General features: G+C 35.3%; 1 protein-coding gene across 2 annotated transcripts in view; it reads left to right on the top strand.

The window, feature by feature from the left end:
• The window catches only part of CCDC73 (coiled-coil domain containing 73), a 175,304-nt gene that overhangs the window by 121,968 nt on the left and 26,444 nt on the right, over positions 1-26,892 (top strand). For both annotated transcript variants that reach the window (XM_059139025.1, XM_059139035.1), the window contains exons 10-12: positions 19,771-19,899; positions 20,404-20,463; positions 21,836-21,940. In XM_059139025.1, coding sequence (XP_058995008.1) covers positions 19,771-19,899; positions 20,404-20,463; positions 21,836-21,940 — 294 coding nt within the window. The remainder of the gene's footprint in view (positions 1-19,770; positions 19,900-20,403; positions 20,464-21,835; positions 21,941-26,892) is intronic.

The raw sequence follows: 26,892 nt of genomic DNA, 5'->3' as shown, positions 1-26,892 counted from the left end.
AAAGAATTGCTTGGTGGGTGAAAACCTCCACATATTTGGTGACCATAAGTGTCAGAAGTGTTCTGTGTAAAGGAGACATAGAGGAAAAAAACACAGGAGGAAGAACTGGATTTTTCCTTATATAAGGGGAAGAACTGTAGGTTTTTTCCAGTATAGAAAGGAATTGACTTTTGTGTATTAATGTTATATTCTACAACCTTGTTATAATCCCTTATTAGTTCCAGGAGGTCTTTGTTGATTTTTTTTTTTAGATTTTCTGCATAGTCAGTCATGTCATCTGTTAACAAAGACAGTTTTATTCCTTCCTCGTCAAATCTATATGTTTTTTTTTTTTTTTTTTTTTTTTTTTTGTCATGTCTTGTTGCATTAGCTGAGCCTTCCAGTGTGGTGTTAAAAAGTTTGGTGAGAGGGAACATCCTTGGCTTGTTCTTAATTTTAGTGGAAAAGTGTTAAGTTTTTCACTGTTAAGTTTGATGTTAGCTGAAGGTTTTCTTTTTAAATGCTCTTTTTCAAGTTGAGGAAATTCCCCTTTTTCTAGTTTGCTAAGAATTTTTATCATAAATAGGTGTTGGATTTTGTCAAATGCTTTTTCTGCATCTTTTGATAAGATTGTGTGATTTTTTTTCTTTTGCCCCTTGGTACAATGAATTACATTAATTAATTTTTGAATGTTGAACGGCTTTGCATAAGTGGGATAAATCCCACTTGATCATGGTGTATAATTATTTTTGTACATTGTTAGATTCAATTTGCTCTTACTTTGTTAAAGATTTTTGTATCTACACTCATGAGAAATACTGGCCTGTGGTTTTTTTTGTAATGTTTTTGTCTTGTTTTGTTATTAGGATAATGCTAGTCTTATAGAATGAACTCAAAGTATTCCATCTGCATCCATCTTCTTTAGGAGATTATACAGAATTTGTATAATTTCTTCTTTTAATATTTCATAGAATTCACTGGTGAACCCATTTGGGTATGGTGCTTTCGATTGTTAGGTTATTAGTTATTGATTCAATTTCTTTAATGGATATAGGTCTATTTAGATTGTCTGTTTATTCTTGTGTGCATTTGGCATGTTATGTCAAGGAATTGGTCCATTTTATCTAGGCTATCAAACTTGTGGACATAGAATTTTTCATAACATTTTTGAAATTTTCTATTTAATGTCCATAGGATCTGTGGTTATATCTACTTTTTCATTTCTGATATTAGTAATTTGTGTCCCTTCTTTTTTTTTTTTTCCCCTTAGCCTGGCTAGAGACTTATCACTTTTTTCCCCCCTAAAGAGTCTAGGTTTTTTTTTTTTTAATTTTTTATTTTTTATAAACATATATTTTAATCCCCAGGGGTACAGGTCTGTGAATTGCCAAGTTTACACACTTCACAGCACTCACCATAGCACATACCCTCCCCAATGTCCATAACCCTACCCCCCCATCCCGACCCCCCTCCTCCCAGCAACCCTCAGTTTGTTTTGTGAGATTAAGAGTTACTTATAGTTTGTCTCCCTCCCAATCCCATCGTGTTTCATTTATTCTTCTCCTACCCCCTTAACCCCCCATGTTGCATCTCCACTTCCTCATATCAGGGAGATCATATGATAGTTGTCTTTCTCCGATTGACTTACTTCGCTAAGCATGATATCCTCTAGTTCCATCCACGTTGTCACAAATGGCAAGATTTCATTTCTTTTGATGGCTGCATAGTATTCCATTATGTATATATACCACATCTTTATCCATTCATCTGTTGATGGACATCTAGGTTCTTTCCATAGTTTGGTTATTGTAGGCATTGCTGCTATAAACATTTGGGTGCATGTGCCCCTTCGGATCACTATGTTTGTATTTTTTGGGTAAATACCGAGTAGTGCAATTGCTGGGTCATAGGGTAGTTCTATTTTCAACATTTTGAGGAACCTCCATGCTGTTTTCCAGAGTGGTTGCACCAGCTTGCATTCCCACCAACAGTGTAGGAGGGTTCCCCTTTCTCCGCATCCTCGCCAGCATCTGTCATTTCCTGACTTGTTAATTTTAGCCATTCTGACTGGTGTGAGGTGCTATCTCATTGTGGTTTTGATTTGTATTTCCCTGCTGATGAGTGATGTGGAGCACTTTTTCATGTGTCTGTTGGCCATTTGGATGTCTTCTTTGCAGAAATGTTTGTTCATGTCCTCTGCCCATTTCTTGATTGGATTATTTGTTCTTTGGGTGCTGAGTTTGCTAAGTTCTTTATAGATTTTGGATCCTAGCCCTTTATCTGATATGTCGTTTGCAAATATCTTCTCCCATCCTGTCAGTTGTCTTTGGTTTTGTTAACTGTTTCCTTTGCTGTGCAAAAGCTTTTGATCTTGATGAAGTCCCAATAGTTCATTTTTGCCCTTGCTTCCCTTGCCTTTGGTGATGTTCCTAGGAAGATGTTGCTGTGGCTGAGGTCGAAGAGGTTGCTGCCTGTGTTCTCAAGGATTTTGATGGATTCCTTTCTCACATTGAGGTCCTTTGTCCATTTTGAGTCTATTTTCGTGTGTGGTGTAAAGAAATGGCCCAGTTTCATTCTTGTGCATGTTGAAGAGGCTGTCTTTTTTCCATTGGACATTCTTCCCTGCTTTGTTGAAGATTAGTTGACCATAGAGTTGAGAGTCTATTTCTGGGCTCTCTATTCTGTTCCATTGACCAATGTGTCTGTTTTGTGCCAGTATCATACTGGCACAGCTTTGTAATAGAGCTTGTAGTCTGGCATTGTGATGCCACCAACTTTGTTTTTTATTTTTTTCCAATATTCCTCTGGCTATTCGAGGTCTTTTCTGGTTCCATATAAATTTTAGGATTATTTGTTCCATTTCTTTGAAAAAAATGGATGGTATTTTGATAGGGATAGCATTAAAAGTGTAGATTGCTTTAGGTAGCATAGACATTTTCACAATATTTGTTCTTCCAATCCATGAGCATGGAACATTTTTCCATTCTTTGTGTCTTCCTCAATTTCCTTCATGAGTACTTTATAGTTTTCTGAGTATAGATTCTTTGCCTCTTTGGTTAGGTTTGTTTGTAGGTATCTTATGGTTTTGGGTGCAATTTTAAGTGGGATTGACTCCTTAATTTCTCTTTCTGTCCTGTTGTTGGTGTAAAGAAATGCAACTGATTTCTGTACATTGATTTTATATCCTGACACTTTACTGAATTCCTATACAAGTTCTAGCAGATTTAGAGTGGAGTCTTTTGGGTTTTCCACACAAAGTATCATATCATCTGCAAAGAGTGATAGTTTGACTTCTTCTTTCCTGATTCGGATGCCTTTAATTCTTTTTGTTGTGTGATTGGTGAGGCTAGGACTTCTAGTACTATGTTGAACAGCAGTGGTGATAATGGACATCCCTGCTGTGTTCCTGACCGTAGCAGAAGAGCTCTCAGTTTTTCTCCATTGAGACCTGACTGATATTCTATTGTGTATATATATATACACCATATTGTCCTTGTCCATTCAGCTGTCATATGACACTTGGGTTGTTTCTATATTTTGACCTTTTTTCTTTTCTAATATCTGCATTCAATGTTACACATTCCCCTGTAAACATTGCTTTCACTGCATCCCACAGATTTTGAAAAGGTGTATTTTCATTTAGCTCAAAATATTTAAAAAATTTTCCTGAGATTTCTTCTTTGACGCATGTGTTATGTAGAAGTGTGCTGTTTAATCTTGGAGTATTTTGGTTTCTTCAGGCTACCTTTTATTGATTTCTATTTTAATTTTATTATGGTTTGAGAACAGAAATTGTGTCATTTTTATTCTTTTAAATTTGTTAAGTTGTGTTTTATGGTCCAGAATGTGGTCTATCTTGCTGAATGTTCCATGTGAGCTTGAGAAGAATTTCTAATCTGTTTTTGGATTAAGTAGTCTATACACTTCAATTATATCAATTTAGTTGGTGATACGAAGTTCAACTTTGATCCTTCTGGTTTTCTGCCTGCTGGATCTGTCCATTTCTGATGGAGGGATATTAAAGTCTCCAAATGTAATAGTTAATTCTCTATTTCTTTTTGCAGTTGTTAGTTTTTGCCTCTTCTATTTTGGTACTCTTTAGGCATGTACACATTAAGACATTGTTATGTCTTCTTGGAATATTCACTTCTTTATCATTATGTATGCCCCTCTTTGTCCTCAGTAGCTTTTCTTTCTCTGAAATCTACTCTGGTTAAAATAAATATAATGATTCCTACTTTATTTTGATTAGTGTTAGAACAGTATATCCTTTTCCATCCCTTTACTTTTAATCAATATGTGTTTTTATATTTAAAGTGAGCTTTTTGTAGACAACATATAATTGGGTCTTGTTTTTGGATCCACTCTGATAATCTGCCTTTTGGTTGTTGTATTTTAAACTCCTTATGTTTGAGGTGATTATTGATATAATTGGGATTAATATGTACCATAATTTTTTGTTGTTTTCTGTTTGTTGCCTTTGTACCTCTTTTTTGTCTTCCACTCTTTTTTTGCTATTTGTGGTCTTAATTGTACATTTTACGATTCCATTTTCTCTTCTTTCTTAGCATTTCAAATGTACTTTTAAAAAAACTTTTTTAGTGCTAGTCCTGGAATTCACAATGTTTCTTCAGTAAACCAAGTTTGCTTTCAAATAACATACCATTTCATGGGTAGTGCATGTACCTTATAACAACAAAACAGTCCAGATTCTTCTCTCTTGTCACTTATATCACTGCTGTCATTCATTTTACTAATGCCTAAGCATACATAATCAACAATATTGTTGCTGTTGTTATTTTGAACAAATGGTTATTTTATCAATTTCGAATCAGAAATATTTTATTTACTATCACTTATTCCTTCTCTGATTCTCTTCCTTTTATTAGGTACATCAGAGTTTCTGACCTATATTGTTTTCCTTTTCTCTGAAAAAAATTTTTTTTAACATTTCTTATAAGGCAGGCCCATGGGTAACAAATTTGCTCAATATTTGTCTTAAAAAGTTTTTATTTCTCCTTCACTTTTTAAAAAAAGATTTAAAAAAAGATTTTATTTATTTTTTATTTGTCAGAGAGAGAGAGCGAGTGAGCGAGCACAGCTGGGAGAGTGGCAGGCAGAAGGAGAAGCAGGCTTCCCACTGAGAAAGGAGACTGATGTGGGACTCAATCCCAGGGCTTGGGATCATGACCTGAGCCAAAAACAGATGCTTAATTAACTGAGCCATCCAGGCATCCCTCTCCTTCACTTTTTTTTTTTTTTAAAGATTTTATTTATTTGACAGAGATCACAAGTAGGCAGAGAGGCAGGCAGAGAAAGGGGAAAGCAGGCTTCCCACTGAGCAGAGAGCCCGATGCAGGTCTCGATCCCAGGACCCTGGGACCATAACCTGAGCCGAAGGCAGAGGCTTTAACCCACTGAGCCACCCAGGCGCCCCTCTCCTTCACTTTTGAAGGATAATTTCAGAGGGTACAGAATTCTAGGTTAGTGGTTTTTTCTCTCAACACTTTAAATATTTTACATAACTCTCATTGCTTGTATGGTGTGTGAGAAGTCAGATTGTAATCCTTTGTTCTTCTGTAGGTAAGGTGGTTTTTTCTCCTCTGGCTTCTTCAGTATTTTTTTTTTTTAAAGTATTGATTTTCTGAATTTTGAATATGATATGCCTAGGTATAAATTTTTTGGTGACTTATTCTTCTTGGTGTTCTCTGAGCTTCCTGGATCTGTGGTTTGGTGTCTGACATTACTTTAGGAACATTCTCAGTCATTACTGCTTCAAATATTGCTTCTTTTCCTTGTTCTCTTCCTTTTCCTTCTGGTATTTCCATTATGCATATGTTACATTTTTTGTAGCTGTCCCACAGTTGGTGGATATTCTCTTTTGATTTCCTTAGTTTTCTTTCTCAGTTTTGAGTTTTTGAATTTTGCCATCATATTAAGTTCATTGATATTCCTCAATCTTGTCCATATTACTATTGAGTCCATCAGAGGCATTCTTCATTTTCATTGCAGTGTTTTTGAGCTAAAGCATTTCTTTTTGCTTTTCTATTTAGAATTTATGTCTCTCTACTTACATTATCCATTTGTTCTCCTATGTTTTGTCTACTTTTTACATTAAAGCATTTAGCATATTTTTTTAAATTCCACATTTGATAATTCTAATATTTCTGCCATATCTGACATGGGTTTTGATGCTTGTTCAGTCTCTTCAAACTGTGTTTCTTGACTTTTAGTATGCCTTGTAATTTTTTATTGAAAGATGGATATGATATACATGTGAAAGGATTTGCAATAAATAGCCTGTAGTAATGTAATGATAAGTTAAGGTTGTTGGGGGGGTGGTTGTGAAGTGTCCTATGATTAGGTCTCATTCTTTTGGTGAGCCTGTGTAACTGGACTGTGAACTTCACAGTATTCCTCAGTTTTTTCTTTCTCTTGGGTAGTACAGCATAGTTGGAGGGGGCTAGATTTGGATATTATCCTTTCCTGGGGTAGTTTAGGGTCAGGTCCAATAATTTCTTCTGAGATCAGTCCTTGTTAAGAAGAACAGAATGCCCTGACATATTTCAAAATGGTTGCTTTTTCCTCTCTTTCCCCTGGAAGTAGGAGGGAAGTTTTTTCTGATACTGTGAGAGGTCTTGGAAATGAAATTCACAAAACTCTGTGTATGTGTCAGGGAGGGGGTTCCTACTGTGACTCAGTCCTCTGTTTTGTTTTTGTTTTTGTTTTAACTGTCAGAGTTGTCTATACTGAGCCTCTGGCAGTCAGTCAGTCACAGTTCCAGGCTTTCCTACACTGGCACTATTTCCTGCAGAGGTTTCTGTTTGTGGGTTTTTGCTCTGTTAATTTGCCAGTCTGTCTCTCCAATTGTTGAGGTAGCTATTTGCCTTATGACCTCATTGCTTTGACAGATCTAAGAGGAGTTGTTGATTTTCAGTTTGTTCAGCTTTTACTTGTTGTCAGGATAAAGTGCTGTCAAGACAAAGTTTAAGCTCCTTACTTGTTAACTGGAAATAAATTCCCCTATTTTTATATTTAACTATAATTTTATGAAATTAAAATTTTATTAAGAATCTAGAGTAACAGATTTAAGTTTTGAACAGAAGTGTTTTGTGCTGTGAGATAAATAATATACTTTTATGTATAATTCAAGAAATCAGAAAATTTTACTACACTCTGTTTTAGCATTGTTTCAAGGAAAGCAGGATTACTTAGGATAAAGATTGAAGTGTCTTCTAAATGTTAAACCAGAGTCCAAAGGCCAATAATATTTGTAACACTATTCTATCTAGTTCTTTGATCTTATAACTACAAATAAGTTGGTTTTTTTGACAGTCAGAAAGGAAGAGAATAGGAGTAGCTCAGTATAACAGAAGGGGGTAATAAGCATATGTTCCTATCCCTTAAAAGTCTTAATTTTGTCTAGCAAACCAGATAGTTTTTATGTAGAAAACATTATTTTCAGTCACATCCTGGAATATTAAAGATGGGTTTATTTAATATAAGAAGAAAACCTGTAATTTAAAAATTTATAGTTTCAAATCAGCAGGTTGTTAAAAGGACCATTCATTTTTATTAATCTAAACTTCAAATGCAAGTACTAATAACTAAATACTGAGACTGAAGAGTTGTGACTAAGCACATTTTCAGTGATGTCTCTTTGATTCATTTATTTTTTCATACATTTTTTGGAATTTTTTAAATTCATGATTTAATGGATTAATCATATTAATTTAGTGATTATATTAAAATTTTCATATGCTTTTATTTAGTTTGCTTTTGCATTATTATAAGAGGATTATACCTTCTAAGTTTCTGTACTAAGTTATGTGTTTTTTTTTCATTAAATAAAAGCAAATGTTTCATTATAATACCATATTTCTAATGTTAGTTTAAGACTGACCTGTAGATGGAGATGAAGCTCATGTAAATCCATGGAGAGTCACCATTAGTAGTTTGGAGTAAAAAGTATGTATTTTTCTTTACACAAGTAGAATAGTGTTGCTCAGGAGCACAGTTACCCCTTTCCCTGCCAGGGCTAACTAAATGTACTGTTATGTTATACAGTGGTGGCCTCTCTCCAGAGCATTACAGTTAGTGACTATGTTACCAAACAGTTCTTAGAAGAGAGAGTGTATAAAAGGGTAAAGTGAGAGAATTTTATTACCTTGAAATTTCCAAGTCTGAGTGGCTAAAAGAGTGAAAATTTTAAAATATATTTTAACAGCTATTTTTAATATTTCAGACATTCTAGGTATAAGTGTATTGTATTTTGTATGTAGTCTTAATTTTCAGCTCTAAGAAAACGTTTTCATTCTTTATTGTCATTTTTAGAAGCTAATTAATTCTAGTAACATTGATTATATCACTCATTTAAAACTTTTAATCCTTAATTTTCCCAAAGATAATTTTTATTTTTCTCTTATTCTGTTTTATGATTTTATTCAGAACAGTTAAGCTATTGGCTTGTGATAAGATGGATTTTTGTGTGTGTGTGTGCAAAGTTAAACAGACCAAACTTAGTTGTTAGATTAAACTAGATATTACAGTTCTGAATGTTGGGTTCACCATTATGGCAATCATGAAGAATTCCTGATACTATCTGTGAGCAGCATTCATAACCTCTGCTGTTTGTCTGAGTAAACGTCAGAGCACTCAAGGAGATAGTGACATTTAACAGACTACCCTGTACCAGAAAAGGAGGGGTAAAGGAAAAAAGAGCACAATATTTATGACTCTAGGAACTATAAGTTGTAATTTAATGAGATCAAAGCATGTGCTGTTTACTTGCTGCACTAACAGCTTTGAATAAAATGGTTAGAAAACAGACAATGTACTAAAAGTTCAGGATATTTAAAAGCAATAAGGGCTATAAAATCAAAAGCATATTTTCAGTGGATAATCATTTCATGGAGGTCTCTGATTTTAGTTTATTATGCTCTTAAGATTAATTAATATATAAGAGAAAAAGAAAGACATAAGAAATGATTAGTTTTTACTTTTGTCAGCTATATACTGAGTTTTCACGCTTATCCTCCCCTTTCCCACTTCCTTATTGTTTCATAACAATTTTTGTAATAGAAATTGATGCCTTTTAGAGTATCTCCTAGAAAACCTAGCTGATTAAAAAGCTCCATGTTTTCAGTTGTTGAAAAGAATAGAAAGCCATAGAAGTTTGTTGAACTTTGTAACCTTGACAGAAAAAATAACTTTTAGAAAAATGAATCCTCGGGACGCCTGGGTGGCTCAGCCATTAAGCATCTGCCTTTGGCTCAGGTCATGATCACTGGGATCCCTCCTCGACAGGAAGCCTGCTTCTCCCTCTCTCACTCCCCCTGCTTGTGTTCCCTCTCTTGCTGTGTCTTTCTCTGTCAAATCTAAAAAAAAAAAAAGGAAAAATGAATCCTCTTTTATTAATTCAGAGAATTAAAAGCCACTTGATAGAAATATGTTTTAGCAGCATATACTTCTGTTTAATTGTACTTTTATCTGTAGAACTTTGTATTTTAGGATTGAATCTAGAATAGATTACTAGTATAAAACTAGTATAAAGGGCATCTAATAATTTCTAAGTTGTTTGAATGTTTATTTATTTTTTACAGGTGTATCTTGCTTTAGGAAAACCCAATATAAAAAAATAAAAGTTCAAAGTTACAAATTTTAAAACTACCAATTTAGTACACAAGAAAAGCAACTTGAAAGCAAGTTTTTTGAAACACCATTGTGTAAAGAAAGATGTACATTAAGTCCAGTATTATTGGTGGCTTTTTAAAAAAGTAGAGTCAGTTGAGCACAAAAGATCATTTTTAATACTTGGATGATTTGTGACTAAATACTGGGTAGCAATATAAAAATTAGCCAAACATCCCATAAATCTGAGTTGAGATTAAAACTTTGAGGTCCTCTAACAAACAATTTTCCTTTGAATTAACCTCTTAAATTTTTAAAAGTTAAATTAATTGCTGAAATTACCAGTTGTTTTTTTTAATTTCCTTCAGAGTCCGTAGTCAATTTGACTACCATCTCATGTTTTCAAATGTTTATCCAGGGTGAAAATAACAAGGTCAATATGTTCTTTTGTTCAATAAGTTTGTTAAGTCAAAGACCCTCTAGTCTAGTGTAATGTTTTATTATACGGTCTTATTTCTGTAATTGTTGTTTTCTAGCATATTCTTGGATCTGTACTTATAATGAAAAATTAACCTATTTTAAAGATTTATTTATGTATTTATTTGACAGACAGAGATCACAAGTAGGCAGGGGGGGGGGGGAAGCAGGCTCCCTGCCGAGCAGAGAGCCCGATGTGGGGCTCCATCCCAGGACCCTGAGATCACAACCCGAGCCGAAGGCAGAGGCTAACCCACTGAGCCACCCAGGCACCCCTAGAATTAACCTATTTTAAATTCACAAATTTAGGGCTATCTATTACAACAGTCACGGTTATTTTCTAGCCAAAAAATATGCTGTTCTTTTAAAGTTAATATAATGCTAGTGACTCACCATCTACTAACTTTATTTTTCCATTATTGTACTGGTCTGTTCACATTTAAACCATGAGCATCTGTCTATATACATGGTGATCTGTAGGGCTGTGGTTGTTACATTGAATGGAGTGAAGCCAGCTGGTTCAATCAGTGATTAAACCCTCAGCATTATACTTAAATATACCACTTTCTATTTAGTCTTACAAACTGACTGTGAACTGTTGTGTCATTAATAATACTCTGTCTGGCTCACATCAACTGCTCTTACCAAATATTTTTATTGCCTTTTTTTTTATCCTGAATAAATCAACCTTAGTGTTCATCAAATCTTATATTAGGTAAAGTCACAGTTTTTTTCATAATCATGTTTATCAATTTTCTTCTTATAGTCATTATAATGTTCAGTTCCTTTTAAATTCATTGAATGTATTAGGCTGCTATGGGATGAGTATAAAACATGATACCTTTCCTTGAGGAGCTCATGTCCTACAGGAAAATTCTTATTTTTAGATATGAAAAAGTGAATCTTAATTCTTTAAATAAATAAAAGAATATTTAACTATACCATTATTAAGACTTTATTTTGAAAGTAGAAAAAATAATCCTAGAACTCCCTTGGATTCACTTAGAGGTAATAACAGGCAATAGTGCCTGACATGTAGTAGATACTCAACAAATGCTTGTTGCATGGAGTATTACATAGCACAAGATTTGTTAGTTTTTAAAAAATTAAATTTCTACTTTATAGATGAGGAACTTGAGACAGAAGGAAGTTAAATAAGTTACCTAAAGTTACATAACAAGGAAAATAAAGCCAGGACTGGAGCCTAGACATATTTTGACTCCAGAACCCACAATTTTAACCTTCCTAATAGTGATAGCAGCATAAACAATTTGTCCATGTACATTTCTTCTCTTATTCCCCATTAGAAACCATATATTTATTAAAAAGGGAAATTGTTTACTATTCATACTCCTGAAATAGCAGCTCCTTCTATGTTTTGACTCTAAAGATCTATAAACTAGTGTGTCCCTGCCTTGAAACTTTATCATTAAACACTATGTCCTTTGGGCTCTTTCATTGTCCTCTTTCTCCAGCCAGAACATCCTTTTCTGTCTGTACCATGGTGCTCTCAAATCTGTTCTCTCTGCCTCTAGTCCTTCAGTCCCCACTACTCTACGCAGTCCTTTAGTCTCTTCTGCCTACATATAATTCCCTGAATAATATTTCTCACTTATTCTATTTGTCTTAATTCATCACTTTACCTTTCTCTTTCAAACTAAACCTTCCAACTGTAGTCATCTCAAAGAGGTGCTTGACCCAGACCTGTACAGGCATTGCTTTTCTCCTTCCCCCCTTTTGTATTCTTGTTTTTAATATGAGTAGAATGACCCCTACCTTTCTTGTTTTATATATGTATAATAAACATAAGACAATAAATGCATGGAAAACACTTCCGAAAGTCAAACATGCCGTAGAAATTTATGGGATTATTGTTACTTGCAAGTAAAATTAGGTTAAGATTAGGATTAAGGCAGCTTTGTTAGATTCAGTTTTTCTGCACCGCAGACTGTAAGTAGTTTATATGTATAGTCTTTTAAGACAATTGAAACACAGACTCATTTACCTTTAAATTCCTTTATCAGATAGCAAAGTCTGAAACTCCTTCTGACTCATCAATCGCCCTTTCTCCTTTCATGCTTGAACTGTTTTCTATTTCTACAATATCCAGTTCTCTCCAAACTATCTTCTTCAGATCATCTTTAAATTTCTTAAAATCATAGGGATCATCTAATCTTGTTTTTGTCTTTGAGCTGCAGAACCCTCAGTTCAAGATGCGGAATCTCCATATTAAAACAAATAAGGTAGAGCTGCTTTTGCTTAAAAGGAAGCTTGGAGGAACACTGGAGCTATATATACTTAAGGGCTCTTGCTCCTCTATTAGCAGCTATTAATGGTTTCCACAGACCATCCAGGACTCTCAGAGCACAATTTAAAAACCACTAACTGGATCCATGCTCTCCTGTTTTTGTAAAGAGAACTGAAACCTAAAGAGAGTAGGTGAGGGGTGCCTGGGTGGCTCAGTTGTTTAAGTGACTCTTGGTTTCAGCTCAGGTCTGATCTCTCAATCGTAGGATCGAGCCCTGGGTTGGGCTCTGCACTCAGTGCAGAGTCTGCTTTAGCTTCTTTTTCCCTCTCTGTCTGCTCCTCCTCGCTAGCTTGCTCTCAAATTAATTAACTAACTAACTAATAAAATCTTTTTTAAAAAAAAAGGAAGGGAGGTGAATTACCCAATGTCAATCATCTTGTAAAAAATATTCATTTATCTTCTATTATACTGTATAATATTTATAACCAGTAATATTCTAAACAACCTGTGTATTTTACAATGTTAGCTGAAATTTTTCTTACAGTAGACATTGTGATAATTCTGCCAATATTCAGTCCACTTTATATGATCATTCTGTCTCTAAGGCAGTTAATACAATCTCCATTTTTCGTACCAGTGTTTGGTTCAGAAATGAGCCTGTGATCTGGTTCTGGCCAATAAAAAGTGGTTCAAAGAAACATTTTCTTACTTTTCAGAAGGAGTCCCAGGAAGCGACTATTGCTATGTAGTATCTAAATTGGCCCCTTGTTGTAATCCCAACATTGGAAAAAAGAGGACGGTTCCAAGAATGGAAAGTGGACAAATTAAAATACCCTAGTCTTTGATAATATGTAGTCTTTATTAAATTTCCTGAATCCTAATTGAGTGCCTGAATCAACCAAAACAAGAACCTCCCCAAATTTTTAGTTTTTTTTTATTTTAATTTTTTAAGTTCTTAATTCCAGTATAGTTAATATACAGTCTTATATTCGTCTCAGGTATACAATGTAGTGATTCAACAATTCTATACATTACTCAGTGCTCATCATGATAAGTGTACTCTTAATCTCTTTCACCTATTTCACTCATCCCCCTCACCAAACTCTCTTCTGGTAACCATCAGTACCTTGGTTTGTCTCTCTTTCTGTATCTCCCTTGCTATCTCTCTCTCTCTCTCTCTCTCTTTTTTTTTTTTTTGTCTTTGCTTGTTTGTTTCTTAAATTCCACATATGAGTGAGATCATGTGGTATTTGTCTTTCTGTGGCTCATTTTACTTAGCATTGTATTCTCTAGCTCCATCCATGTCATTGCAAGTGGCAAGATTTAATTATTTTTTATAGCTGAATAATATTCCATAGTATGTGGGATATTTGAGATTTTATATACACACACATATATGTATATGTGTGTATATATATGCATATATATGTATATATCTCACTTCTTTATCCATCTATTGATGAACATGGGCTGCTTTCATAGTTTAGCTATTGTAAATACTGCTGCTATAAACACAAGGGGCATATATCCCTTTGAATTCGTGTTTTTCTATTTTGGGAGTAAATACCCAATAGTGTGATTGCTGGATCATACACTTCTTTTTAATTTTTGAGGAAACTCCATACCGTTTTCCACAGTGGCTTTACCATACAGTTTGCATTCTCATCAACAGCACATGAGTGCTCTCTTTTGTCCACATCCTCCCCAACATTTGTTGTTTCTTGTGTTTTTGATTTTAGCCATTCTAACAGGTGTGAGGTGATATCTCAGCATAGTTTTAATTGGCCTTTCCCTGATAATGAATCATGTGGAGCATCTTTTCATGTGTCTGTTGGCCATCTGTATGTCATCTTTGGAGAAATGTCTTTCATGTCTTCTGTCCATTTTTTAATTGGATTATTTGTTTTGGGGGTGTTGAGTTTTATAAGTTCTTTATATGTTTTGGATACTAACCCTTTATTGGATTTGTCATTTTCAAACATCTTCTATTCCATACGCTGTCTTTTTAGTTTTGTTGATTGTTTCCTTTGCTGCGCAGAAGCTTTTTATTTTTATGTAGTCCCAATAGTTTATTTTTGCTTTTATTTCCTTTGCCTTGGGGGACACACCTAGAAAAGTATTGCCACAGCTCATGTCAGAGACATTATTGCCTGTGGTTTAGTCTTCTAGGATTTTTATCCATTTTGAGTCTTTTTGTGTATGGTGTAAGAAAGTGGTCCGGTTTTCCCAACACCATTTGTTGAAGAGACTGTCAACAGTTGGATATTCTCTCCTGCTTTGTTAAGATTAATTGACCTTATAGTTGTGGGCTTATTTCTTGTTTTTTTTTTTTTTTTTCATTCTGCTCCACTGATCTGTGCATCTATTTATGTGCCAGTACCATACTGTTTTCATTATTACAGCTTTGTAATATAACTTGAAGTCCAGAATTGTGATGTCTCCAACAATTTGCTTTTCTTTTTCCAAGTTGCTTTGGCTCTTCAGAGATTCAGGGTCTTTTGTGGTTCCATGCAGATTTTAGAATTGTTGGTTCTAGTTCTGTGAAAACTGCTGCTGGCATATTGAAAGGGATTGCATTAAATGTGTAGATTGCTTTGGATAGTATAGACAATTTAACAATATTTGTTCTTCCAATCCATGAGCATGGGATGTTTTTCCATTTCTTTTTTCTTCTTCAGTTACTTTCATCAGTGTTTTATAGTTTTCAGAGTACAGGTCTTTCACCTCTTTGTTTAAGTTTGTTCCTGGATTTTTTTTTTTTTTTTTTTTTTTTTGGTATAACAATAAATGGGATTGCTTTTCTTAGTTTCACTTTCTGATGCTTCATTATTAGTGTATAGGAATGCAACAGATTTCTTAAATTGATTTAGTATCCTGTGACCTTCTGAATTTATTTATCAGTTCTAGTGGTTTTTTGGTAATGTCTTTCAGGTTTCTATCTATAGTATTATGTCATCTGCAAATAGTAAAAGTTTTATTTCTTCCTTACCGATTTGGATGCATTTTATTTCTTTTTGTAGTCTGATTGCTGGAGCTAGGTCTTCTAGTACTATGTTGAATAAAAGTGGAGAACCAGGGACACCTGGGTGGCTCAGTGAGTTAAGCCTCTACCTTTGGCTTGGGTTAAGACAACCCGCATTGGGCTCTCTGCTTGGCAGGGAGACTGCTCCCTGCCCCACCCCTACCACCTCTTTGCCTGCTTGTGATCTGTCTGTCAAATAAATAAATAAAATTAAAAAAAAAAAGTGGAGAACCTACCCAACTTTGGACTTCCTGTTAAGTGGAAGAATAAATGTCATTATTTGTATGGTCTCTGATACTTGTAATCGCAGCATCCTGTTACTGATAACTTGGTGTTTTTAGTTACAGAATAATATTGTGTTTTGTAAAAAAAAAAAATAGATGTTTAAAGTACAAAATGTGTTCATTTTAGAACATCTGTACGATAGCTTGCTTTTTAAGGGTCTTTTGGTACAGATTCCTTCGGCTCCCTGATTACCTTTATTCTTTCATTCCTCCAAAGTTCTATCCTGTGGTCTCTTTCAGTGAGCTCTCATATCTGCGATTCAGTCATTCACTTCATGCTGATGACTTTATATTTGCGGCCTTACATTTCCCTCTATCTCAGTTCTATATTTTCAGCTGCCTGAAGGTCATCTCCTTTTATGACGTACTGTAATTTCAGGGTCAGCAGGCCACATACTGGATTGATTCTTCATTCTCCATCTCCCTCCTTTCTCCCTCCACATCCCCCCAAATCCATGCAGCTCTCCTTTCAAAGGAAATCCTCTTGCTGACTGTGAAGATGAACCATTGTTGGAAAACTGAAACTTCCTTTGAGGGAATTCATCTCATGTAACCTTCTGTAATTCGAAAAAATATGAATGAAGGACTTTTAAAAATATGTAATTTAATATAATTAATATAATTTAATATATTTTTAAAATATAACAACCTATGGCTCAGGCATAATGATTTGTGCTTTTTTGGCTTTCTTAATAGTCGCAGAACATTGTTCATCACTGTTTCTTGTTGTCTTAATATATTTTCATCTATTTCTTCAGTGAAGCAGACTTCCGATTTCCTTTCCATTGCATGCTTTCTTTTTCACATTTCATAGTGTTTCTTTTCATTTCTTTTAGCTTCACTTAGGCACTCTGGAATAATCTTCTTCCTTCATTCTCTTTGTCTGTTCAATTATATTTTCCTTTAGAATATCTCATATTTGCCATTTTTCATTTCTTAAAATATAGACATTTATCATCTCATGCCTGGATTGATAAAATAGTGCCTTAGCCAGTGTTCTTTTTTTTTTTTTTTTTAAAGATTTTGTTTATTTGTTTGACAGACAGAAATCACAAGTAGGCAGAGGAAGGCAGAGAGAGAGGGAAGCAGGCTCCCCACTGATCAGAGAGCCTGATGCGGGGCTCGATCCCAGGACCTGGCACCATGACCTGAGCTGAAGGCAGAAGCTTTAACCCACTGAGCCACCCAGGTGCCCCTGTCCCATACTTCTTTAATTGACTTTTCATAACTTCTGTGGTCTGGCCCCATTCTATATCTTCAACATCATTTCCTACTACTTCTTAAACATCTTCTGTTCTATATAATGGAAAATTTTTGTTGCAATTGTCCTAATTCTTCATTATTCCTTCCTTTTTGCCTTTGCTTCCTCCATAGCCCCCCCCCCCACACTTAAAATCCCTTCTTTCAGTTTATTTGTATTGAACAGGATTGAGTCAGGAAATAGATGGCACCTTGGAACGGGTAAAAATGAAAAATTTGATGAAGCAGCTGTCTACAAAGCTATGGGCAGAGTTCAGGGAAACCAGGAGGAGGTCTGAAGCACCACAGGGATAGAAGCAATGGGGGAATGATTATACCACATAAACCTGAAGAGGCAAGGGACAGAAGCAGATAGTGGGAATCTGGAAAGAGGTGTAACCTTTGGTAAAGGTAGAGAGCTATTGTCATTTTGTGGTCATGTGGGGAGGAAACAAGGAAATACTCAATCTCTCTGTCTTCCCAGCATACTGATTTGCTGGTGCCTTCCAGAGATTGAAGCCAGCCAGGAGTCAGAGGGCAAGAATTGTTTGCTCTGTCCACAGATATCAACACACAGGGGGCAAAGCAGTGTGAAGAAAGGGTGGAGAGTGAGTCAGGACAGACAAATGGAGGATATCTGGTGTACTACTTCATCTTCAACACATACCTCTTTTGTTCAGACTTCTTTCATTATTCAGTACTTGCTGATTGTTCTCTTTGTATCGGCCACTAATTTGTCTGCCTGCTTTTCTAAGAGTCAAGTCCTCTCTCCTGACCCATGCCTGGTTACTTTAGCAGTTGTTTATGAAATGCACATACCTGAAAGGGACATGTGAACTAAAACCATTAATCCTTTCTCCTGGATTGTGAACTAGGTATTGAGTTATGGGTGAGTTTTCATGTAGCATCTGAAGCTATAACATGTACAACTCTGGACATATTGGCAGCCCTATTTTCCACTGCTCGCTTTTCAGCTTCCTGAACATTACACTTTTGATTTTCCACCTACCTCAGTTGACTGTACTTCTCAGCCTTCCATAGTAGCTTCTTCTGGAATCCATGCATGTTGGAGTTCTTTAGGACACAGTCATTTGCCATCATCTCTCTTCTAACTAATAACTGAGTGAGTGCCCTTATTTCCATTGTTTTATATACTGTTATATACTACACTATATATATGTCCTGTACACTGATACTTTAAGAAATATGTGTTTACTTTAGAAAAAAAAGAGAAAATTCTAATCAGTACAATGAAGACAATAACAGTTTCTTATAATCTCACCACCCTAATGAATTAATTTTTTTTTTCTACAAAAGAGCTGTTTGTTGTTATTATTTATTCAGTTCTTATATACAGTCTTTTAAAAACTAAAGTATATTCATCAGGATTCTTAACTCTAAGATGATTTTTGTCAGCCAAGGAATTTAGATGTTGGTCATCTCAGACTTAGAAAATGGTCAGAAACAAGGGAAGCTTTGGAATATCCAAGACCACACACCATAAACCAACTTCCACACAGACCATTATACATTGTAGGTTGTACTGTCACTGTTGACTATCGTGGATGCTGCTTCTGCTTTAGTGGTACCATTGTTGTCCATGGAAATGTGATGTTACTACCATTGTCCCTAAAGCCTATAGCAGAAGGATTTGTAGCAGTTCTTGTTCCTTGTGATATTGCTTCCTGATCCAGTATCCAGGATGGGTACATCTGATTAGCAGAATCTAGCCTCATGCTTAAAAATCTACTATCTGGCATTTCTGGCTTGTCTAGTGGACAGTGGACTCATAATGTAGAATTCCTCCAAAATTTAAAGGGAGGTGAGATACTATGTAGTTAAAAATGTGAAAATTGGGTTCTTGAATATTTAATATAGTCAGTATCCACAGAACAGCAGAATAATAAATTACACACCAATTCAGAAGTTGGTATTTCAGAATTTTAATGTATTTGGATGATAGCTATTAAGCTCAATGGACGTGTAACTTCACAAATGAAGACTTCTTTTGTACCTTCTTCAATTCTAATAATCTGTAATGATGCTAGAGTTATTTTTCTGAATTACAAATCTTATGTCTTTCTCCTACTCAAAATCCTTCAATTATTAATTCCTTATTGCCTATACGATAAAATTAAAGCTCTTTTTATCTTGGCCTATAAAGCCCTTTCAAATACTTAAATCCTGTCAGATTTCTAGCCATAACCATGAGTACTCTACTCCGCTCCCTCGTCCATTACATATTAGCTCCAGCCGTAACCTATTCTGTTTCCCTGAAAAGTGCCATACTGTTTCATGTTTCTGTATGTTTGTGCATGCATAGTCTTTTTGTCTGGAATGGCTACTTTTTTGTCCTCTTTGCAAGTTTATCTTTAAAGGCTCAATTAGATTTAAAGACTTAAAGACTCAAGGCAGAGGCCCCAACCCATTGAGCCACCCAGGCACCCCAATCTTTTTCTTCTTTATGCTTCTATACATTTCTGTAATATAGCCCTCATCACATTAGATTATGATTATTTCTCACATAAATTTTTCTTATTAGGTGCTAGGGAACTTGGAAATCGATAATCTTTTATTATTTTTTATCTCTGTAGATTTTTTTGAATAAATAATAAATAAAAATACCCTACTTCTGGTAGGTTAGTTATTTTGGTCAGAATGCTCTTTTTAGGGAAAAAATCATGCATTCTCTCTTTATAGCATTCCCACCTTGGCTAATTATCTTGTAAGGGAACTAGGGGAAATAGAACTTTATGGATCAGTAGTATTATCTTGATATGTGAAGTACAGTAAATTATAATGATACATTTAAAATGGACTTTAAAACTGTCAAAAAATATCTCACTTTGATAAAATGTTTATACTGAACTTTTTATATTTCTTATGCTAAGGAACTAAAAAAAGTTACGTCAGACTTGATAAAGTCCAAGGTCACATGTCAACATAAGATGGGAGAAGAAAACATCCATTTAACAATTAAAGAACAGAAATTTCAAGAACTTCAGGAAAGATTCAACATGGTATTTAATCAAATATATTCATGTTTGTATAGTGTTTTTGTAAAATGAGAATTTCAGGCTTATAATATTAAAATGTTCCTTCTTGGTAAAGTTAACATACGTAGTAAAAAAAAAAAAGATACCGTGAATTATTTTTCATTATTAGGCAATTTTTGCCATTATAAACAAGAATTTAAGACAATAAAATTTGTCTGTAAACCATTGTATTTCCACTCTCATATAATGTCAGGTAATCTATGGTACAGTGGCATCTCCAGAAAAGCTTTAGGAGATGAGAATTTTGTAATTTTTTTGACATGAATATTTATAAATTTACACAGCAGCATATGTTGGGCATCTCCTACCCCCTTTATTTCACTAGGAGCCACTACTTCACCAGCAAACAAATGTTGGTACTCTGGGGTAAGAAGGGGTCATGACTCTCCTAAACGTATGGATCACTGAATTAAATGTAGAATTTGCTGAATTTTATATCATAACTTGAAAATTACTCATTTTTTAAAGGAGTTGGAATTAAATAAGAAGATTAATGAAGAGATCACACATATTCAAGAAGCAAAAAAGGCAAGCAATCATAAGATATTTTGGGAGCCAGTAAATATTTTTTAAAACCGGATATAATATGGGAAATAAGTTAAATAACAAATGGAATCATGTTTAGGTCAATTTCCTGGCACATAGTAAACACTCAGAGCCTATTTAATGGATGCACATGTACCTTTTTAACCAGGTCTCACATATGCTACATTAAAAAATAAAGCCAAGGAATAAGGAGAGGTTTGTCCAAGGGTACAAACTTCAGGTATGAGATGAATAAGTTCTGGGGGTTTAATGTACAGCATGATGGTTTTAGTTAACAAAATTGTGTTATATATTTGAATGTTAAGAGAGTAGATCATTAAAAAAAAAGAGAAAGTAGATCATAAATGTTCTCACCACACACACAAAAAAGGTAATTATGTGAAGTGATAGAGACGTTAATTAATCTTATTAGGGGAATCATTTAACACTATATGTATCTATCAAATCATGTTGTACAACTTGAGTTTACAGAATGTTATATGTCAGTTAAGTCTTTTTTTTTTAAATATTTTTTTTATCCATTTGACAGAAATCTCAAGTAGGCAGAGAGAGGGGGAAGCAGACTCCCCGTTGAGCAGAGAGCCCGATGTGGGCCTTGATTCCAGGCCCCTGAGAACATGACCTGAGGCGAAAGCAAAGGCTTAACCCACTGAGTCACCCAGGCACCCCTGTTAATTATGTCTTAATACATTTGGAAAAATATTATATGAAAATATTTGATAAATGAAAAGAGTAATAAATCAGTTTTTTCCTTGATAATTTAGACCATTGGTACCCTAACAGATAATTATTGAAATGTATGTATGCTTAGAGCATGCATTTATAGGATGTTATACTCTTTGAATCTATTTGATATTTATAATTCCTCTATTTAAAAAACGTCTGTGAAAGAAAAGTTCTCCTGTTTCTTTTTTTGTCCCCTCTGTTTTTCTGTTTTTCCTCCATTTTATTCTGAATATATACTGTGACATCCTAGCTCATTAGCAATACGACGTTTCAGTAATGATAGATTTACTGTTTTTAAGACAAGCCAACAAAAGATTTGGTTTTAAATACTTCACATTTTCCAGTAGTGTCTCATAATTCATGATCCCTTTCAAAAAACTATTAGTTATTTGAAAAACTCTTGGATATAACAATCATATAATGTAATTATTTTATATATTTAGTATAATTTTATATATTTAATAAAATGTGCTACTAGTTTCTTTCACTCTTATTTATTATGCTGTTGAAATTAAACTATAAAGGTAAGTTAAGAAATTAGAAAATGTAGTTTAAGAGTGAATTTAGAAACATACATACAGTCTTAAAATTCTTCCAACTGATATACCTTATTTATAATTTTTTAAAGGATATCATCATTTCTTTCCAACATATGCAACAGTTACTTCAGCATAAAACTCAAGTTAGTACTGAACTGGAAGCAAATTTGAAGATGTTAAAAGAAAAGAATCAGGTTGTATATAGAGATATAGAAAATATATTTCCATTTAAGGAGCTTTACCTGTCTAGTTAAATTTATCTGTCCAACTTTATCCAAGATCATTTTGAATTTTAGGGGTAAGATATATCATCAACTTGGTATCAATTATCAAATATATGACTTTATTATGTAACAGATTGGATGGGATTCTTTTTCTTTGTCTTAGAATTGTGACCAAAACCAAAACTGAGAATATAAGAGAGCAGTTAGTGAACTTCCAGTAACTGAGGGCAGACCCAAAAAAATGATTGAAGGAGGAAGGACGTTATCATCACTGATGTCTTGGGAGTGAGAGTTCAAAAGAGAGGCTTTTCTATTACATCCCTGGTTGGGAAGGATGTTGGGAGTACATTTTCCTTCATAAACTACATGAAGGAGTCTACGTGAAAATCATGTAAAGACTGGAGTACAAAAAGGGGAAAGTGCCATCTTTTTTTGTAGATGGATGCTTGAGATGCTGTAGGTCCATTCTAGTGTTGCTAGAATAAAATCTGATAAGTTCATGTGGAAGAACTTGGCATATGTTTCTTAAAGTTTGGAATTCTACCAAGAACATATAGACAAATGCACAGATATGGTCCAGAGATTTTAAGGACAAAAGTTTTTGGAGTGACATGTACCAATGGGGCTTGAAATGTAGTATGCTTGTTCTGATACTATATGGCCCAGGAAAGATGTAGTAGAGAGAACTTTGGTGGCTCCCCATGAAGGAACATGGAAGTTAGTGGAAGGACAGAAATTGTCCTGTGTGCCATTGGCCAAGATGGGATGTCCAATGTAAGAGAAGGAGCTGGGAATGTGCTTCACTGGGGTGACTGGTGGAAGATATTTGTGCTCCTTTGAAGGGATTGTTGGTAATGAAGGTGAAGCTGAACATTTCTTACGGTTTCACTTACTTGTGAAGCATAAGGAATAGCATGGAGGACATTAGGAGAAGGAAAGGAAAAGTGAATTGGGGGAAGTTGGAGGGGAAGACAAAGCATGAGAGACTCTGGACTCTGAGAAACAAACTGAGGGTTTTGGAGGGGAGGGGAATGGGAGGATGTGTGAGCCTGAGGGCACATATTGCATGGAACACTGGGTGTGGTGCCTAAACAATGAATCTTGGAACACTGAAAAAATAAAAAAAAACAAAAACAAAAACAAAACAAAACAAAAAAACTACAGTGGCCTCCCATGTAAAGACCACTGTCAGCGGAGGCCAAGGCCAACTTCCTGGGTGTGTAATTGGTGCAGCTGCATAGAGACCCATACTCAGAAGGGTTTTGTGTTTCAGGTTTAACCTTCTAGGCTCACTCTCTTAAAATTTTTATTAATTTTTATATTTGAATTTATGTTTTTCAATTACGTCTGATGGGAAAACGGAGCATGCATTAGGCGCTTGGAGCCTAAGCTTTCTCCTGTCTCCTGCTGACTTTTAGGACCAGTTTTTGACTGCTGTCTCTTCCATGCTTTGTTATCTGGGGCCCTGCCTGTCCTCATCCTGTCTGCTTCTGCCCCACCACTGTTGTGGTCACATTGGTGGGGAAAGATCTGTGTTCTACTGTTGTTCCTTACCTTTGGTGGAGGCCTAAATATAACAGTGAGGGTCTGGGTCCATTGTATGTGCCTTGCAGCATCTGGTGTCTCTGGTTGGCAGTGTGTTGGCACATTAGGTAGATGACTTGGCAGGGAGTGAGTCCCTCAGACCAGATACTGAGGTATATCCCTGCCTGGCAGTTGCGGTTGGTTGGGGGTTACCCATTTATCATGGGACAGAAGGATTGACTTGCCCACCTCCAGCTAGGGCACAGTGTATGGGTCTAGTAGCCTGCAGGAGGTAGAACCCTGTAGCTGGTGGATTTTGCTTGAGCTAAGCTGTGTGGTGAGGTTCTTAAGCATCTGTGAGGATCTGCATTTGCCCTGTGAGTTTCCCCCTGTCCAGGGATCCATGAGGTTAAATAGAAAATAAAAAGTACCATGATAAGTTGACAGGGAGAGAAAGAAAGACCCTGAAGGAAGGAAGAGGTTTTGTACTTTGGTGCCTTTAATATAGTGTGTTTTCACTGCCTTTTTCATTTTGCGTTGGGCCCCACAAATTGTACTGACTTCATCATCATTGAATGGAACCACACTTAACCTAAACAATGCAAGATTTGTCTTCTCACCATTGATATTCTTTGACTAATCATGTACAGAGAGCTTTGCCTTCTTCATTTCTCTTTCCTGCCCCCAGTACTGTAAAACTTAGACCTAAGAGAGGGAAGAAGTATGCTGGCGTCAGACTCTTCCTTCCTCTTAAACTCTTCAGTTCCTCCAGTAATACTAGTAAAAAAAATTTCTCTGAAAGTACAGTTATAAGCAAGTATCTCCCCATCTTTTTTTACCCACCCTATAGATAGATGACTGGAACTTTTAGTATTTTGAATCTTCTCCCAAGAAACACAGAATAAAATTTACCCAAATTCTTTATGAGCAGCAGTTATCAGGATTATTATATTGTCCATTTAAAGGAGTTGAAACAGATTTTTTTAGGCCGGACAAAATATTGGTGATCAGCCAATCCCATCATTTCATTTCACAGTGAACTAGAGATCCAAAAAGTGTAAGCGATAGAGTTCAAGGTTTCCTAATTAGTGGCAAACCCAAAACTAAATTTTTGAGCTGATTATATACTCTAGCACTATTTCTTCAACACTGCATTGTTAATGTATTCTTCCTAGATCTGTGAGACCTGCCACTTTTGTTAGATCACTTACTCGAATACCACTTTTTAAATTACCCTTCATGAGCTCTAAATGCCATGTTTATGTGTTGTTGAATTCTGCAGAGCGTGCAGTAGACACAGTCATGTGTTCTTTGAGTTAACAGGGAATATAACTATGGTTCCAGAGTTTTTACCTCTAAGTGCCAATATCTTAGATAATCCAGATGCCTCTTTAACTAGCACCATTATTATTTGAGCCTCGATAGTACATAGAGAAACTAAATTTCGAATGGAAATTTCAGGCAAAGTAATGTCAAGAACAGGATAGAACTATCAGCTTTTTATTTTGATAAGTAAGGACATTAAAAATGAGCAACACCATCTGTCATCATTTTTATTTTACAAAAAAGAATATTCTAACCCCACATGTTAAGGATATAATCCCAGAATAGATACAGTCCTTTACAAGAAAAGACCTTTGGTGACTTGTATAGACTTTGTTTGCCATTAACTAATGACATTTTGTTATGAGTCAGTACTGGTTTACAGACTGGTGTTGGAGAACCACTGATATATAGTATAACAAATATTAATGTTGAACTGTTGCTGAGGATTATGCCGAATAGATATCTCAAGTGTTTTTCTTGAGGAGCATTCTAATTCCACCTATATTAATAGGGATCATTACTCTTCATAATGGCCTACTTTTTTTCAGTGCTCTGCAATCATGCTGTCATCTGTCTTATTTTTTTGACAGTACAGTTTGAAGAATAGAAACCTGAATTCCCAAGACAGAGAGTATTTTCTACTATGATTTAATTATAGTTTAGTCTAAATGTAAATGTAGTTCTGCTGCTGTAGTCATAGTGTTAACAAGAATAATTTACTTAGTTTGCTCCGATAGTCATAGTATTAACCAGGGTAAATTACTTAGTTTTTGGTATATTAAAACATTAATAGAGGATTTTATTTTGACTTGCTGCAATATCCACTTTTTCAGGATGGTTTTTAAGTTTCTTCATGCAGATACAAATAATTTTCTATGAGAGTCTAAATTCCTTGAGAATATTAATAGTTTCATGCATGTAGCATTAAGAGCCTAAAAGAGTATCTGGCACATAATCGGAGCTCATTATGTTTTATTAAATTAATGAATGATTAAAAATGAATCCATTCAGACTCTTCCAAAGTTCAGATGTTGCCAGATCTGGGCTTCTGGTTAAACATATTGAATTGAACCCACACCTTATCTTCTGTTTCCTTCTGAAATTGCAATAAAATGACATTAATAAATCCACAGGGACAAGTAAAGAGAAGAAATAATAAAAATTAAGTTTTAGGGACTCCTGGGTGGCTCAGTTGATTAAGGCACTGTCTTCGGCTCAGGTCATGATCCCAGCATCCTGGGATCGAGTCCCACATCGGGCTCCTTGCTCAGCGGGAGCCTGCCTCTCCATCTGCCTTTGCCTGCCACTCTGTCTGCCTGTGCTCACTCTAATAAATAAATAAAATCTTTTTTTAAAAAAATTAAGTTTTAAGTGGGAACCAAATGGAAAATAAGCAACTCACTTAGCAAATGAAAGTAGAAACCCAGGCCAGAGGTGCAGGAATCCTCAGGAACTGCAAGCGCGGTGTGCCTCAGAAGCTAATGTGCGACTGAAGCCAGGAGCTAGAAGACCTGTGGAAGAAGCGAGAAGCTAGCTTCCCTCAAAGTCTCTTCCCTATCTTGCGTACATGGCACTGCCTGTCTTCTACTTGGCAGGAGATTGGAGATTTATGTTGGAGAGTTTGAGGGACAGCTGAGGTGGGGAAATTCAGTAGTGTCATGGAGACGGCTTATACCAGGGGAGCTATTTGTTAGAGCTGTTGTCATTCTGTGAGCTGGTTGTGATTGAAATTGCCCGTGGCTGGAATGTTTCAAATTGGCAAAGTCTATAAAAAGAAAGTTTGGAGCCAGTTTACCAATATATGTTACTGACAGAATTATATTGAAAACAGGGTGGAAGTCTAAGTACTGACATCTGAGACCTCCCGCTCTGTTTCCTGATTTAGAGGACAGCCAGCCTTACTGCTTCCAGACAGGAGAACGAAGATTCCTTTCTTCGGGAACTGACTTGCTCAGGCTGTTCCAGTTAAGTGCTCCCAGTGAAACTGCTCAACCAGATCAACCTACAGCAAAGCCCATCATTTGACAAAACTTTTAGCCAGCTTTTTAATACTTATTTTTAACATGAACATG

The sequence above is a fragment of the Mustela lutreola genome, chromosome 1 (genome assembly GCF_030435805.1).
Source record: "Mustela lutreola isolate mMusLut2 chromosome 1, mMusLut2.pri, whole genome shotgun sequence".
Taxonomy (NCBI): domain Eukaryota; kingdom Metazoa; phylum Chordata; class Mammalia; order Carnivora; family Mustelidae; genus Mustela; species Mustela lutreola.
This window is presented reverse-complemented; position numbering and strand designations above follow the sequence as displayed.